Source organism: Strongylocentrotus purpuratus, unplaced genomic scaffold (assembly GCF_000002235.5).
Source record: "Strongylocentrotus purpuratus isolate Spur 01 unplaced genomic scaffold, Spur_5.0 spur5_scaffold_8, whole genome shotgun sequence".
Taxonomy (NCBI): domain Eukaryota; kingdom Metazoa; phylum Echinodermata; class Echinoidea; order Camarodonta; family Strongylocentrotidae; genus Strongylocentrotus; species Strongylocentrotus purpuratus.
This window is the reverse complement of record NW_022145614.1, coordinates 11,351,198-11,367,824: the sequence shown is the minus strand read 5'-3', so window position 1 is coordinate 11,367,824 and position 16,627 is coordinate 11,351,198. Positions and strand designations below refer to the sequence as shown.

The 16,627-nt window shown below is 37.0% G+C and overlaps 1 protein-coding gene across 3 annotated transcripts in view; it reads right to left on the bottom strand.

The window, feature by feature from the left end:
* LOC581083 (protein phosphatase 1 regulatory inhibitor subunit 16B) overlaps positions 1–14,475 on the bottom strand; it is a 47,666-nt gene extending 33,191 nt beyond the window's left edge. For all 3 annotated transcript variants that reach the window (XM_011667720.2, XM_011667728.2, XM_011667732.2), the window contains exons 1-2: positions 14,390–14,475; positions 8,377–8,522 (exon numbers count right to left, since the gene is read on the bottom strand). In XM_011667720.2, the coding sequence (XP_011666022.1) occupies positions 8,377–8,522; positions 14,390–14,425 (182 nt within the window). In that variant the 5' untranslated portion in view covers positions 14,426–14,475. The remainder of the gene's footprint in view (positions 1–8,376; positions 8,523–14,389) is intronic.
* Positions 14,476–16,627: the final 2,152 nt, after the last annotated feature.

Sequence of the window (16,627 nt, the reverse complement as noted above, 5' to 3'; positions counted from 1 at the left end):
GATTATTAATGCCTCCCATATCTTTTATTGAAATGCAGAAAACTTAACAATAATGATTGAAGTCATCTAGACTTCTCTAGCCAATTCCATGAAGTCTCAAAGATAAAGTTGAGTTCTGGTCATGCGATTGCATTGTGAAAGAAACGGTGTGGAGTCGATCAGAAAAGCATGATCATCTAGCATATAAGTATTTGTGTGTATTGCAAGGTTCTGGAATCATCAAAATGATGAGAATTTGGCCAAGTCTTGGTAAAGTTGGGACTACAGATGGGACTACACGAACATGTGGCGTAAAAATCTGTCCCGATTTTTACGATGTTACATGCCATATTTAATAGAATATGAAGGCGGCTGAAGAGCCATGCTTTTCAGGGAGCATGTTTGATCTGATGTTCTTCCACACTTGCATAATAACAATGATAACGCTCACAAATTATTTTTCACCTCTTCCCAGAACTAGACCTTCTCTTTAACCATATCAGTTGATTATGTGCATCATTAAACAGGATGCATAATGAAAGCAACAAGGTTAAAACTTTCCCAGCCTTCACATGCTGGCTCCTCTCTAAAGGAATCAAATGAATCCATACGTAAGACATCCCAGAATGGTACTCATGCATAGCGGCTAGACAAACACCATCTCAAACCAGAAGGGGGTTAACTCAATATCTTTTTAAACAGAATTAATAACCTTCTAGCTATACACAGACTACAGTGTACATCTTTATCCCAGGAAAAGTTTTTACCATTCAGATGTGACCCCTAGGAAAATTGATCAGTCATCAAGGATTCTCCCATCCATTTTGTTTGCTTATCATGGACCATATCATGATCCATACACTAGCTGTTTGTATATATACAAGATACATGGATGACATCATGGGGATTTCCCTAAGCCAGGGTTTGTTATCATGGGAATCAATATATGAGTGGTGCAGATCTACATCATATCACAAAAGGGTACACTGATCCAAATCTTTTTTCTATATTCAACTACTTTTTATCAAATTTGCTTAGAAAATGTCAGATTCTATTAAAGAGGAAGTTGAGTAACATTCAAGTGATTACATGGTGAAATAAATATGTTGAATATGGCCTTTTCGTTATTATTCTAACTCTTTTTTTTTTCTCATAATGAATGCACAGATTTCTATTTGATGAATTAATATTGCTTGGTAGCCCTGGGGGAGGGGTGTTACCAGAGCAACAACTGTGCAGTAAATCATGATCGTGGTAAAACCAAACTAGGTTAATTCTATGCCACAGGCACTCCAGTCTTCTCTCTAAATGATGACCAAAGGTCTGACATGAATGAATTATTCCATGCAGAGCACATTCGATTCTACGGTGAAATTTATCAAGGAAGTTATTCCTAAAAACTAACGCTCACAACAAATAAGTTCTCCTTGCAAAATGTATCATCGAGAACATGATTTGTTGGTGAGGCTTTTTAGACTTGACTTTGTGAAATATGAAGAACTTGGAAGATGCAAATAATAATAATATTAATCTGGATTTTTTTTTTTGGCGCTTAATACAGAACATCGTCTCCAAAGTGCTTTACACATATTATTACTACCATATGGTCACCATGAGGGCATAGGCAATTACTAACACAAAAGCTTTTGTCATCCTACCGGGTCCCCATTTCTCTCTTGGGTACTGAGTGGCAAATGTAGATTATTGCCTTGCAAAAGGACATTTAATAGTGCCGGGTCGGGATCGAACCTACGTCCTGTAAATTTCTAGTCAAGTGCTTAAACCACTCGACTACGACACTTCTACATGCCTGGGGTAAGGTTGCAAAAATATGATGGATGCCATTGCTTGCAGAGATCACTGATGAATAAGAAATGTGTAAAAGAGTTCCCTAGACATTCGGGGAGGAAGGTCACATTCTATGCCTCACGGTGTGTTCACACTCTCACTATATTCCTACTTTAAATATTGATAAGTTCCCATTAGCATCTATAACATCAATTACGTCTCGATGCTCTATATGAAAAGCTACATATACAATGATGTATGGTCAGTCTGGAGGTGTTGTTGTATTAGAGGTTTATTCGGTTGACTCTCAATCCAAGGGTTGAGACTTTAAAGGTATTACAAAGTTTTGGTATGGGGTCATGAATTTGGTTCAAATTAAGATATTGGAAGCATATGCGTTCCTACAATATACATTGATCGTTGTCGCGGTTGAAATCGAGTCTAAAGTTATGACATTATAAATAAGAAACTCTTAATGTTGTATAGCCCCCTCTCAAGGTCAAGATATTAATTTAGCTATGAAACAATGTTTCTTGACTAAAATCGACCGATTAGCTATTCCTGTTTGGAAAATATATATCCCAACTACATATTCTGAGATTTTCATGGTCGCAGCTACCATTGTACGGCCATATAGGCGCTATTTGAAATTTATCAAAATTTACCGGGAGCACCGGTAAATTTTTATATTCAATTTTTCTCGAAAACATAAGTGTTTTAGGGACTAATTTTTTTAGTGCTTATAATACATCCACAGGGGCATCCAAATATATCAAAATTGTAAAGATTCACTATCCACCCAATTTTCAAAATTTTCCAAAACTTTGTATTACCTTTAAATCCCAGCCCAGTACGGACGTTGTTTGGCAAGACGTTTCAAAATCCACATTTGCCACTCTCCATTCACATGCAAATGGGTACCGGTACCTTGGCAATTAATGGGGTAATAATATTATCGTGATAATTCCCAGCCCAGCACAAGAGTCCTTTGGCAAGACATTTCAAAATCCACATTTGCCACTCTCTATTCGCATGTAAATGAGTACCTTGGCAATTACCGGGGTCATAATATTATTGTGATAATCGCAGGGTTATCGGAAACGGAAAGAACAGCATTCCTGGGTAAACAAAATCATTATCAAAAAACAAAGGGAACGGCGTGCTTCCTTGCTATGCAACAATGCCAAGGTTAGCCAATGCATTAAATGTCACGACGCCATGCATCAGCTCATAATTACATGAAGCATATATAACTGATAAGAACTCTGATTACTTTGCTAAAGCATATAAAAAGAATACAACAGTTTAAATGTATATCTTGATGACCTTTAGGGTAAGATAGCATACTATATAGGACTGCATGCACAGTCTAGCCTCATTTTTTTCTATTTCATTTTGTTTCGAGGCAGGATTTTGCGGGATATTTATCAGTTGTGTCTCACACGGGAGCGGCCAAACAGACAGCCTTTTTAACAGTGATTTTCTAAGCAGGGAATTGGGCATCGGTGATTGTCAGGATTTAGCGACAGATTTCGATGAAAGCGAGAACCTGCCAATACCCAGCGGACTGCATGGCTATCTGAAGCTTGGAACGACCGCAAAGAAAGCAGCCATTTAAAAATCAACCAGTACAAAATGTTCAATGATGCAGTGTATTGAGGTAAAGGTATAAGGATATATCACATTGATTAATCACAAGATGATGTTCTGTGATGCATGGGGAACAGGGCAAAAGGAAAGAAATGGAAAAGGGCGATAGGGAGAGACTGGGAGAGACTGGGAGAGACTGGGAGAGACTGGGAGAGACTGGGAGAAAGAGGGAGAGGGAGAGAGCACACAAAGGAAAGAAAGATAAAACAAAGAAGTAGGGAAAGAGAGAGACAGAGAGCATAAGGGAGAAAAGAAGGACAGAGAGAGGGAGGGAGAGAGAGAGAGAGAGAGAGAAAGAGAGAGAGAGAGAGAGAGAGAGAGAGAGAGAGAGTATGCTTAAGGTAGAGTAACTAGAGTTGAACACAAAGAAATTAGAATTAAAGAGAGAACAAAATAAGGAGATAATAAATGAATATTACCATACAAATAATTGAGATTATAAAAGCTGAAGAACGTAGCTGAAATTACTTTTCAAGAACATTCAAGATTCCAGGAAAATTCGTCAAAAGGAATTTAACGATTAAATACGGAAAGGGTAACTAAGAAAATAGGAGAAGGGAAGAACTTGTTGATAGGGAGTGAATGCCCTCATGATAAGAGGACAATAAAATGACTATCATAATGGTACAGCCCACGCCACCGTTGCAGGGAAGGAGTAGACTGTCCGTGAGTAACCCCTGTCCACCCACACACCCACCAAGATAGAGAGAGGGGCTTTTGAAATAGAAATAGAACTAGTAAACCGATGATGGATCTGTTTGATATTAATAGAAAAAGGGACTAGATTGAGAAAGCTGCATGTTGCTGTAACTGATTTTGATATACGATCACGATGATCTGGTTTCACATGCAAAATGTTTACGAAAATATGAAGCGCACATGATTTAGTTTTTATGTGGTTTAGAATTGTTAGGCTGTACTCGAGTTACTGATTTCAGGTTTGGATTGTATTTCAAAAGCTCTATCATTCTCATCTGAGTAATTAGAAGTCAGAAGCTCATTACAACTTATTTTTATTATTTTATTATTATGATAATTAATAACAAATGTTGCATCTGTAAATGATCACTATAACAACAGACATTACTGCCATCATGTGCCATTATTGTCAGGAAACTAAATTAACTTGAGAAAGTCATTATGGGAGAAGAGAGTTTCCATGGAGAAATGACAGTTGTGATATTGTCTCTTTAGCGCCAAAAGTGTGTTAACTCTCTATGCATTAAAAAGACAGATTTAGGGCCTTCTGACTCCGAACATATATCTTTCATCTTTTGATTTATAACAGAGACGGTGATATCCTTGGTGACCATTGCTGGTTGTTTTACACTTCATGCTTCATATTTGTATATAGTTGATTTATTTCATTTCAATCAATAGATCAAGCAGCTCTTTTAGATTTCAAATAGGAAATAATCATTAAGTTGGTAATCATGATTCATAAATTCAAAGAGATTAGGTTCTGTTCTTCAACGTAAACAGGTGTTCATTATCATCATATGTTATTAATCATTGGCAACTGCTTTGGTGCAATGATTGAATTAATTCTAAGAAACTATATCGTGTGATAGATTGGCTTACTAACATGATACAGCTGCAGATTGGGGTGGGTGGGGGAAGGGGTGTGTAGTTGCACACCCCCCCCCCCCCCCATTTCAATTGGCTAATTTGATAACTTATTTCTTTCTTGTTTATATTGGTTGTCAGAGATTTATGAGATGCTAAGATAATGTAACAACCCTTCCATTGGGGGGGGGGGGGGAGTGTCAACCCCAACCCTAATTAGGACTAAAGAATCCATATTTGAATGAGAGTTTGGTAGACAGAAAATAAAAACAATCTACTTTACCTTTCACATGGATACTAAAGACATAAAATGTAAAGAAGGGATGAGCAATTACATAATTAACCATGCATTCAAGCATTCAAGGTATGGTTATACATGTAGGTTTTAATATATCTGCAAAACTGAAAGTAAGAATTAAAGTGCCTTACATCCACTGCCAAAGAAGCACTATTAATGTTTATTCAAGGTACAGTACACGTTAGGTCATACTAACATGTTTGTATTGGGACATAATACAGCAGTAATACATGCATGTGTACATTTGATTCGCTAAGATCTCTTAACTTTGATTCTTTCTTCTTTCTGAAGTTTTACATATAATTGAAACATACATAAATCATTCCTTATTTAACAAAATATATGTTAACTGTAAACTGTAAATTACCACAAGAGGAAGCTTGATGTACTCCCATAAGAGGGGTGATACAAAGAAAGTTATTAGAGCACGACTACCCTTGAGTATGCCAAGGTGCAATACCTGTATTAAAGATCTCTTCTTTTCAAGCTAACAAAATTAAATTAACTAGATACCCCACACTGACCTAAGTAAGGGCACACCTGACAGACCTGACAAATGAAGAAGAAAAATAAAGAAGAAAAAAGAAGGAAATAGCTTAATGAAAATCAGTTCAAAGAACAGAAGAAGGATTCTTCGATCAAGATGAAGTCCATTGAAGCATGACCTGATAGCTATCCCATACCAAGGTAATACACCTGGCTTTTAATTCTAATCAACCATAACCCTCCAGCCACAGACCTTACAGAAATTAGGTCAGCAAAGACTAAAGGCTGGATCGGCTGCGGAGAAGACGTCTTAAGTCAGTGAAGCGTGATGCAAGGATTTTCAAGGTATACCTGCTCTACAAGTAAGACGTCCGGTATGGTATGGTACGTACATGTACGAAATTAAAGTTACCATCAATGCTAAGTTTTATACAACAGCTAGGGGCTCCTGGTATTCAAAGGATAGGTGATTAAACTCCTTTTAAACTCCTTTCACTTTGTAAAATATAAAGAAACAAATTCTGCCTTTTTCCTTTCACTCAACCATGCTAATATTTCATGCTGCTAATATTTACCTTCCCATTTTAACATATTGGTATACCTACACACATGCCTATGTGCACAATTTGTATTTCAGAGAATATTTCAGCTACTGAGCTGATGATCTTGCTGATGATGTAGAATTCTTTGTTTTTGGGGGGGGGGGGTGTCATTGGAAAAAAAATTATGTACACACTCTTACTGCAGGAAGTAAGAAGAAGAAAAGGATTTCCCTTCAGGTGATATGTGGAAGGCAAGATTTGTTATGATAATAATAATAATAATAATGAAAATAATAATAACAAAAATATTGAGTTATTGTATAGCACTCATGTCTGTCAGACTTGACACTCCTGGCACACTTAAATCGTTGCCCTAGCTTTAGCATGGCTGCCATTATCTAGCATTTCAAGGAATAATTTCATGCCAGGTACGCAGTTACCTCAAAGCAGTCTTTCTACGTCCCATATGCTACCAGTATCATGGAACATTGAAACTGTTATTTTGATCGATATTTTGAATGATCTAAGCTAAACAGTAAAGGTACTTCATACAATCACTAGGTAATATGGCCGGTAACATATGGAACAAACTGATTTGTAATGGCCCGTATATATACATTTCAGCAATTTACCATACCGGTAAACAAATTTTCTATTAATTCATAACACAATACAGACCTGCTTAACCTCACAAAAATGAAAATTTGCATCTGCTTCTGGGCTTTTATTCAGTTTATTATTGTAGTAAATTATTCAAGACTTTATCAAAGCTAAAGGTGTACATGTATTAAGGCTATACTGGTCACCAAGGCCTGCATTGGTTGACAAACACCTAGATTGATGGTAATCTGTATTCATTTTCATGGTTCTACATGACCTAAAGGTTCTCTCAGCTATTGACGTAGAATGCACCAGGCCCTTCAAAGGCCAGAATGGTCGTTGCCCCCTGTATCATTAGAGAGAAATCCATTATGACCCGGCCTTTATAACGAGGATGGAGTAACAGGTTCACTGTGTGCATGTGGTGCTTTGGTATGAAAGAATTTGTCCACGCATCTATCTAACATCGACCTAACCTGGCACAGTATGCACATGTACCATGCAACAATATTTCCAAATGCAGTTCATAAAAGCGATGCTTGTTTCTTAATTGTCCCTTTTCCGTCCTCCAAATGAAAATGACTGGGGACTTGATGGGGAGTGACAACCATAATTCTTTCAATCTTTTCAATCTTGAACGGCTGCTTTCACTATTACGCAGGAAACAGATAAAATGCCTTTTTTAATAAAAAGTAAACCTGTTTCTACAACCATTTTTTCATCATATTTTGTATAATGTTCTCTTTTAAATGCAGCACCAATATTGATATCTACGTGTACAGTACATGGATGTGAAACTGTTTGATCTTTAATTTGGCAAAACAAAGGACTTCCCTTTAAGCATCAAATGAAGAGCCTGTGCCAACAAACTACTGTAGGGGGTACCATTACTGGTGTGAGTCATACCCATAAATTGAATTAAATACTCTTAAAATGTGCCCCTAACAAGCACTAATGCCAGCAGATGAAGGTGTTTTTATAATTATGCATGCTAAGTATGTAAAGTATATACGTAACTAGCTAATAGCACTGTAAGAAAGGATCTCTGCAGAACCTGTATGGCGATCATGATTTGTATATTCCTGCAACCATAATACACCTACAAACTCATAAATACATTGTAATAATAATATTTAGCTTTTATATAGCGCTTAATACAAATGTCTCTAAACACTTTACAAATATACTGCTGGATAACCAGGAACTTCCACGATTGTTAACGACAACCATTTCCACAGATTTGCAAGAACTCCACGTTGCGATTCAATTATTAACAAAATTAACCTGTGCCCGCCTTTTGAAACCAAAGTGGAATACCTTTATACCTTCAGTACAAGAGTGAACTCCCATTTTTTTTGCTCGTGAGCAAATTTTTAGAAATATTGTGCCCCTCTTTTACAAGTATCCTGGATCCACCTCTTGCATAAATGCTTGAATTTTTTTTTAATGCCTGAAGAGAAGACTTACCTTTGGATAAGGAATTGTGCGAGATGTCTGTGTCCACATGTTGATGCGGCATGAAGTGGTGTCCATAACTCCCTGTCTGTTACGTTGACATCGGCTCCTTTATCTACCAGTATCCTCATCATCGCCTCATTGTTATCTATACATGACTGCAAACAAAATCACAGGAAAGCAAACATCATTATGGTTATTCTATTTTATGTCACAATAAAAATGTACAGCATTAATAATTCTAAATAATGATGTCCCTTAGAGGTTCAAGATAACCGATGTCCATGGTCTATGAACCCTTTCTTATTTTTTCATTTCTTCATTTTTTTATTTGTGTGTATAGAATACACAAAAATAAAACTATGATAACTTGCATCTTTTTAGTAGGTAAAACATCGCCTCATTGTTATCTATACATGACTGGAAACAAAATCACAAGAAAGTAAACACAAACATCATTAAGGTTATTATGTTTTATGTCACAAGAAAAATGGAGATCATTATTAATTCTACATGCATTTGAGTTTCAAGATGGCTGATTTCCATGGTCTATGAACCCTTTCCTATTTTTCATTTGCCAAGGAAACTGGTGTGTACAGAATACACAAAAAGATAACATACAGGTACGATACCTTGCATCTTTCTAGAAGCAAAACAGGCTCCATCCAAGAACAGCATATTTGCAGTAGCAACTATTTCTATTTTGCTTTGTTATTTTCTTTTCTTTCTATTCTTTTCTTTTGATTTGTTTTGGGGTTGAATTGACCTTTTACATAGAGGCATTACAACATACCTAGGTTAACACATATTTTGTAATCTAAACAGTACATCTTGTTTCCAATACAATAGTTTGCCCTACACACATAATGCATGTAGCAGTAGTTCACCATCTAACTTAGATCTCCCAGATCAGTAGACTGATACTATACTGGCTAACACAACCTACTGTATCAAGGTTACAAAGGCCTTATCAGGGACAGACAGACATCTTCACATCTATCGAGAGACAGAAGGCCATAGTTCACCATCTACCTTAGATCTCCCAGATCAGTAGACTGATACTACTGGCCAACACAACCTGTCAAGGTCATAAGGGCCTTATCAGCGACAGACAGACAGACATCTTCACATCTATCGAGAGACAGAAGGCCATAGTTTGCCATCTACCTTAGATCTCCCAGATCAGTAGACTCATACTACTGGCTCACACAAGCTGTCAAGGTCACAAGAGCCTTATCAGCAACAGACAGACAGACATCTTCACATCTATCAAGAGCCAGAAGGCCATAGTTTGCCATCTACAGTACATCTACCTTAGATCTCCCAGATCAGTAGACTCATACTACTGGCCAACACAACCTGTCAAGGTCACAAGGGCCTTATCAGCGACAGACAGACAGACATCTTCACATCTATCAAGAGCCAGAAGGCCATAGTTTGCCATCTACAGTACATCTACCTTAGATCTCCCAGATCAGTAGACTCATACTACTGGCCAACACAACCTGTCAAGGTCATAAGGGCCTTATCAGCGACAGACAGACAGACATCTTCACATCTATCAAGAGCCAGAAGGCCATAGTTTGCCATCTACCTTAGATCTCCCAGATCAGTAGAATGATACTGCGGGCTCACACAACCTGCCAAGGTCATAAGAGCCTTATCAGCGACAGACAGACATCTTCACATCTATCAAGAGCCAGAAGGCCATAGTGAAACCTGTACACTCAAACCTGCTTTAGTGACCACCTGTCTACAACAAGCACATTTTTTATTTCCCTTGAAAATGGTTTCTCATTGAAACATGTACTAAAGGAACCTGTCTACAAAGACCACCTGTCTATAAAGACCACTTGTTGTGTTTCCCTTGGGCGGTCACTATCGACAGGTTTGACTGTATCATATAAAGACCGCTCTACAAAGACAAGATAAGTGGTCTTCATAGGCAGGTGGTCTTTATGGTCATGCCCCTTTAGTAGAGGGTTCAATGAGAAAGGATGTTGAAGGGGAACATATTGTCTTCATATAGACAGGTGGTCACTAAAGAAGGATCAACTGTATTTTACATAGAGTTATACACTGTAGCTCATCTGGATCTTAGCCTACACCTTCATGATGTCTCCTTGAGAGCCAGAAGGGCATTAACAGCTAATATTTTAATACAGAGAGTTACATTTCACACCTTTCTGTAGCGCCCTCAGCAGACGACGGGGCATACATGTACATACTATCATCAAAGAGAACAACCATGTATGACGATTTTTTTTATGGGAAGCCATTAAGAAAAGCCATAACGAAGGCACACTTTGACATTCTTTGCTCCTGCCACAATATTTCACTATTCAATACAATTCAATTCAAAGAGATTTTCCCTCTTTTCCAGAAATCTTATCACATTCTATAAATAATGTAATGTATCCAGGGTATCCTAAGAGCATGGTAATACATCAAAATCTCCATTACTTCTGTCCATGTAGGCTAAGTACATGTACATCCCGTGAACAAAAGATTGCATGAATTGCAGATCAATCACCATTTTTTTTTACAAATCTGAAAGGTCATGAAATTTACATCTACTGGGAGTCATATGGACATAATCCCTATAAAAACCTGTTACACATTATACATTGTATACCCAATGGCCATAGAGAGTGGGGTAAAATGTTGTAGTGAATAGGTGAACTAATGCTCTTCATAAAGAGTTAAACGCTGTTCGGGCTATGAAATGACGTTGATAAATTGCTGACGATTTTGAGTGCTTCACGTATCTGACATTTACCACATCTGTTTTGCCATAAGGTACATGTACCCTATATGTCATCATAGGTACTTGAATCATTGTATCATGTTCATCATCATTATTTTTATCACTCCCTGAAATAATTCAACCATCATCTGATAGCCACATGGTGTTTACATGTAACGCAGAGTTAATGCCTTTCTGTCTCGCAGAGCTGACGGTATGAACCTTTACACAGAGTCAAATGCTTTACTGATCATCTTATTAGCATCCCCTAATCTAGGTTTTGATGTGTTTAATGAACCATCAATGCCGTTTTTATGGATACTAAAATATTTAATGTTTAGTTGTCAAAAGCAATTTCATACCTTATTGTTCTTCCATTTTAACTACATGTCACCTAACCTACTCAACTCCCCCTCCCAAGCCTTTTATTAAGTCAAAGCAGACCGGGAGCCAAATATCTGAAAAAGCGGCTCCCGGTCCTTAATTTTTTTAGAGAACCGGGAGCCGTTTTCCAGGACCAGGAGCCGTTTCCAAAATTGATGAAAATATGTATTCTTTTAAATTATTTGTTACACGTCACCTTTTATTTATACATACGGTAGTTTAATTTGTACAGTTTACATTTTGAGCACTCTTATATTAAATCACTCATACCTTGGATAAATCTGTCATATGTAGTTGTTGTAGTTCATGTTTAATACTATTTTCATGCCGTTAAATGTCAAAAATTGAAAAATGTTAGGAAGGGGAGAATTAAATTATTTTTATAAAAAAAATACTTAAGAAAAACCATCTATAATGACAATGCAGAGCTGCCAACCTGTCACTTTCAAAAAACATATTACCGGTATTCAGCTTGAAAAAGCATATTTTAGGTGAAAAAAAAGATTTTGCCTGTTTAACGGGTTTGTTATTTAGACCTGTCACTTAAAAAAATAAAATAATAAAAAAAAAAAATAATAATAATAATTAAGAAAATTTAAAAAAAGATTTGTTAAATATATTTACCTATTTGATCCAAAAAATCCATTATTTAAAACATCACAGAATTTTAGTCAATGAGTACGAGGGCCGCTGAATCAAGGCAAGTCTGGAGTTGCAATCAACTTTGTACATAAAGTCAATGCATCAGCAGGTCTGGTGTTCTGTTTTTCATTTGGCTTTTTGAAGATACCATTACATCCAAAGGGCATGCGATAGGCAAAAAAACTGGCAACAAAATCGCTGATTTCTTGATTTTTAGCGCTATTTTGATGAAACTGTTTCTTAAACCTGGGCTAAACCCCCGTGAGCTTTGGAAATATGACTCCGATTCCGCATTTTTGACGGCAAAATTTGGCTTTTGGGATGGATTTTTGGAAGTTACATCGAGACTTTCTTGTACTGACACTGTGTGTGTAGTGCAGTACAGCACTGATGTCATTTGTGTGTGTATGCATGGCTTGGGGAAATGCGCTCGTCTTAGCTTTGAGTGGTGTACATCCCCTTGTATTGTGTGCTCCGTACTCCGCTAGGAGTAGGAGATAGCGGCCGCTCGTATTAGTGCTGCAATTGTTTCTGGGCGATTTTAATTAGGATTCTCATTATGTAATGATTTGTTAGGGTTCATTCAGTCCATGTTTAACTCGTATCAAGTAAGTTTTTGTCACATTTGTGAACATTTAGTGCTAGACATGGGGAAGTTTATGAAAGTTGAAACAGAAAATGTTAATTCTCCCAGACCGGGCGCCAGAAATAAAAATGAACCGGCGCCCGGTACTCATTTTCCCCGTCTTACCGGGCGCCAAAAGTCAGGGACCGTAGGGTAAAAATCGCCCGGCGCCCGGTTAATAAAAGGCTTGCCCCCTCCATATAAATAGGTCAATTAATGAATCAGCCATTAAACACATACTGAAAGTCAAAGTCATGAAAAGTGTATAATTAGACTAAGTGGCGAGTGTCATTTGCCTCTTTCTAATTTCTCTGTTGATTTGCAATTGTCACTTCCGAATAGAAACATTTCTGAATCTCTCCGATAACCTGGATACCGGTACTCTGACCCTCGATCCACATAAAAACCCAATGCATCCTCTGTAATTGAGAGCAATAAGGGCTTTAGCTCTCTGTTGAAGGATACGAGTTATCACCCTTCTGCTTCTACACTACTGGACAATTAAACACCTGGCAAGTTTTACGCACATCAACGATGAAAGTCAATTACGGCTGCCCGGGAATCACATTATCATCATCTCAATACTCCAATGCATACACCTGTTAACACATCATTCAAAGACGAAATTTTAAGAGTACCTTGAAAGTCGGTAAATTAAGATGTTTAAAGACATCCTTAATGTACAGGAATAAAAATTTGACAAATGACAAATCAATCCATGCTATTAAGTCTACGGTACATGTTTATGCAGATTATTTCAACTAAATTTCTATGTGGAAACTTGTCATTATAAGAAGAGAAACAAAAGTGATTAGAGAATATTTTCCTTTCTATGGTGACTCTTTTCATTGAAGGACCAGTCAAATATCAACAATCAAATAACCATGTCACTATAAAACTGGTCTTTGTAGAAAAGGTATTGGACACACATTTTGTAAGTGTTGCTCACCAACCTTATCTTCATGAGTCTCCACTCACATTTTTCCTGGCTCAATAACTTTTGATTCAGAGTATCAAAAAAATATACGAAATACATGAGTAGATAGGGCAAATAATTCTGAACACACTGCATCCATTTTTTTGTTTCATGACTATATTGCATTTGATGCAAGGAATTTTAAAACCCTTAAATTGGCAACAGGTGGAGAGATTCAAATCATTTTTGTTTAAAATAAAAACTGGCCATATTTTAAACATTTCAACAAAATTCTCAACCGTTGATATTGTTATCAGAGACAATGCATTTTATTCTATCATTGTAGCAATCAAAGTAAAATATTATTTTTGCCAATTTAAAGAACGATATGTGATCAACTTTAATAACCCTTAAAATAAATCCTGTACTGAAAGGGATAAGTCATATATACTATGATACAGAGAAACAACTCTTGAGGCTCCAAAAAGACAATTGATTAATTATCGTTATCGTTATTGATAAGATGTGATTGGCCCTTAAAGCTCAAGTGTACTACTTATAGCTACCTCTATATAGCAAACAATGCCTAATCGATGCCTGTTGGTCCCCCATGATCCTCTTTTTCTAATGTTAATTGGATCTGATTTGATGAGAAATGATGGCCAAACTATTACAGACAGGCTTTAAGTGCATGGCATTTTGAGTTCCTTACCTGATGTAAGGCTGTCAGTCCATCCTCGTTTCCCATGTTAGGGTCCACACCATTCTCCAATAGCTGTTTAACTGTGTATAGGAAATACAAACAGAAAATGAAATAATTTTTTTATAAATGTAATGCTTCCTGGGAGAAATTTCAATTATTCAAACATATTTGTGGCTTTCACCCAGTAAATAAGATGGCCTGGAGGTAGAGTCGCTGCCTGGCAAGCAGTAGATGGCAGGTTCAAGTCCTGCTGGCTCCAACAAAAATTCTGACTTGTTTTTCAATTACAGAACGATCAATCGATCTTATTTACTGGGTGTACATGTAAGCCACAAATATGTTCAAATAATAGAATGAAATTAGCATGAAAATGTATGGGGAACAAAAAAGCAAGGTATTATACAAGGAAGAACTTGCATTGTCAAGAACTGAAACTGGTATGCTTTGTAGAAAAGACTTTTATGGCAAACTCAATATGGTCTTTTTGGAGCAAGAAGGCATTAACTCAAATACTATAACACACATTCAGCGCCCTTATGTGAAATACAAGGGATATCATAAAATGTTCAGGATCACACGATTTATTTTGAATTAGCATGAAACTTGATCCTCGTGTTTATTATTCCGTGGACGAAATGATTCATGAGAAACAAGAATCCCTCCTGAATCAATCACGGATCGCAATTCACATATTCCGACAGCAGCCATGGCGATGTCTTTCCAGGACGACCTTTCATGCATATTTTCCTAATTTTATTTGAGGCACTGAACAGAGAGGTAATCTAAATTTAGTCATCTTTTCAAGCAACTGGATGAACATGCAATTATATAAATCATGTTTCAATTCTCTAAAGTCCATCTATCTCCTCTAATTTTTCCACTATATCTCTCTTTCTCTTTCTTTCTCTCTCTCTTTCTTTCTCTCACTTGCTCTCTCACATCCCCATTTTTCTCTCCCATTTCTGATTTTTCTCTCTCTCACTTCTTCCCATCTTCCCACCCCCTCTTCCCCTTTATATTACTAAACTGCATCTCTGTCTATCTCTACTCCAAATCTATCCATATCCTACTACTCCCAACTCGCTTCCACACAGGATCAATTCTACAAATCCTGAACTACTCCATGATTTATTGATGGAGAAGCCGGATAATGCAATTTCCATCATTCCAGCATATATATATATATATATATCACATCCCCTTCATGCGGGTACGAAGCGATCATGAGTTGAGAGGAACTGCCAATCCCTGTGCCGGTTAAGGAGCCTCAAAATAGCTCTTCTCGTAATATGCCCTTCTCGTAATATGCCGCAATTGCCCGACCTTTAAAAAACCGGAGGATTTCCAGCGGTATTGAATGGTTTCTTCCTCATCCCAATGATCATCATTTACTGATTGGAAATATTCCATCAGTCCCTTAGGAATACTAGGCCTGGAAATTAATTAATCATGGATATTCTTTCTTCGAATTTACGCTTTTGCTCTTTTGCCCTACATTTTCTTGATTTCTGCAAAAGTATGTTAATCTTATTTTGGACTGAGACATATATGTACCCTTGTTATAGACCTACAACTAAAGTACCAACAAAATATTAAAATGTAATACAAGGGAATAATGAAACATTTGCATTGCAAAGCTACAAAAGATAACTCAAGATGCTATCTCAAAATAGCCAAAAATAGATTGTTGCAATATCATATTTTTATAATAGATCCAAACATGGCTTGTTTTCAGGTCACTTGTTAATACATGCAAACACAACCAAGGCAACATCTGATAAAAACCAGAAGGCATTTGTTTTACTCTATGTGAAATTTCAGGAGTCAATGTGCTCTTATCTCTCCAAAGACAACATGCAAAACTTCAGCAGGAATACATTTCAATTGATTAGATGTACACAGTTGTCATATTTACAAAGCTTTGGTGAATATACGTCGATGGAAAAATGAAAGTTGCGCAAGTTTGACTGCTTCCTATTTCATACCTTCTGTTAGGAGCAGACAGGAACTATTTGCTTTAACACAGAGCTGACGCATTTCTAACTCTGAATAGACAATGTGGTTTTCTTCTTTTTGTTCATGTCAGGTCAACCAGGTTTTCCTCACCGATTCCAATAAATCATTGAATTATAAATTTATCACCTCAGATTTCCTGTGCTAAAAACACATTATGGTTGGCTTTCCTTTTCCAGTCGCCACGCATTCCCCCAAATTAGCCACAAATGTATGAAGAAAGATTACATGTCT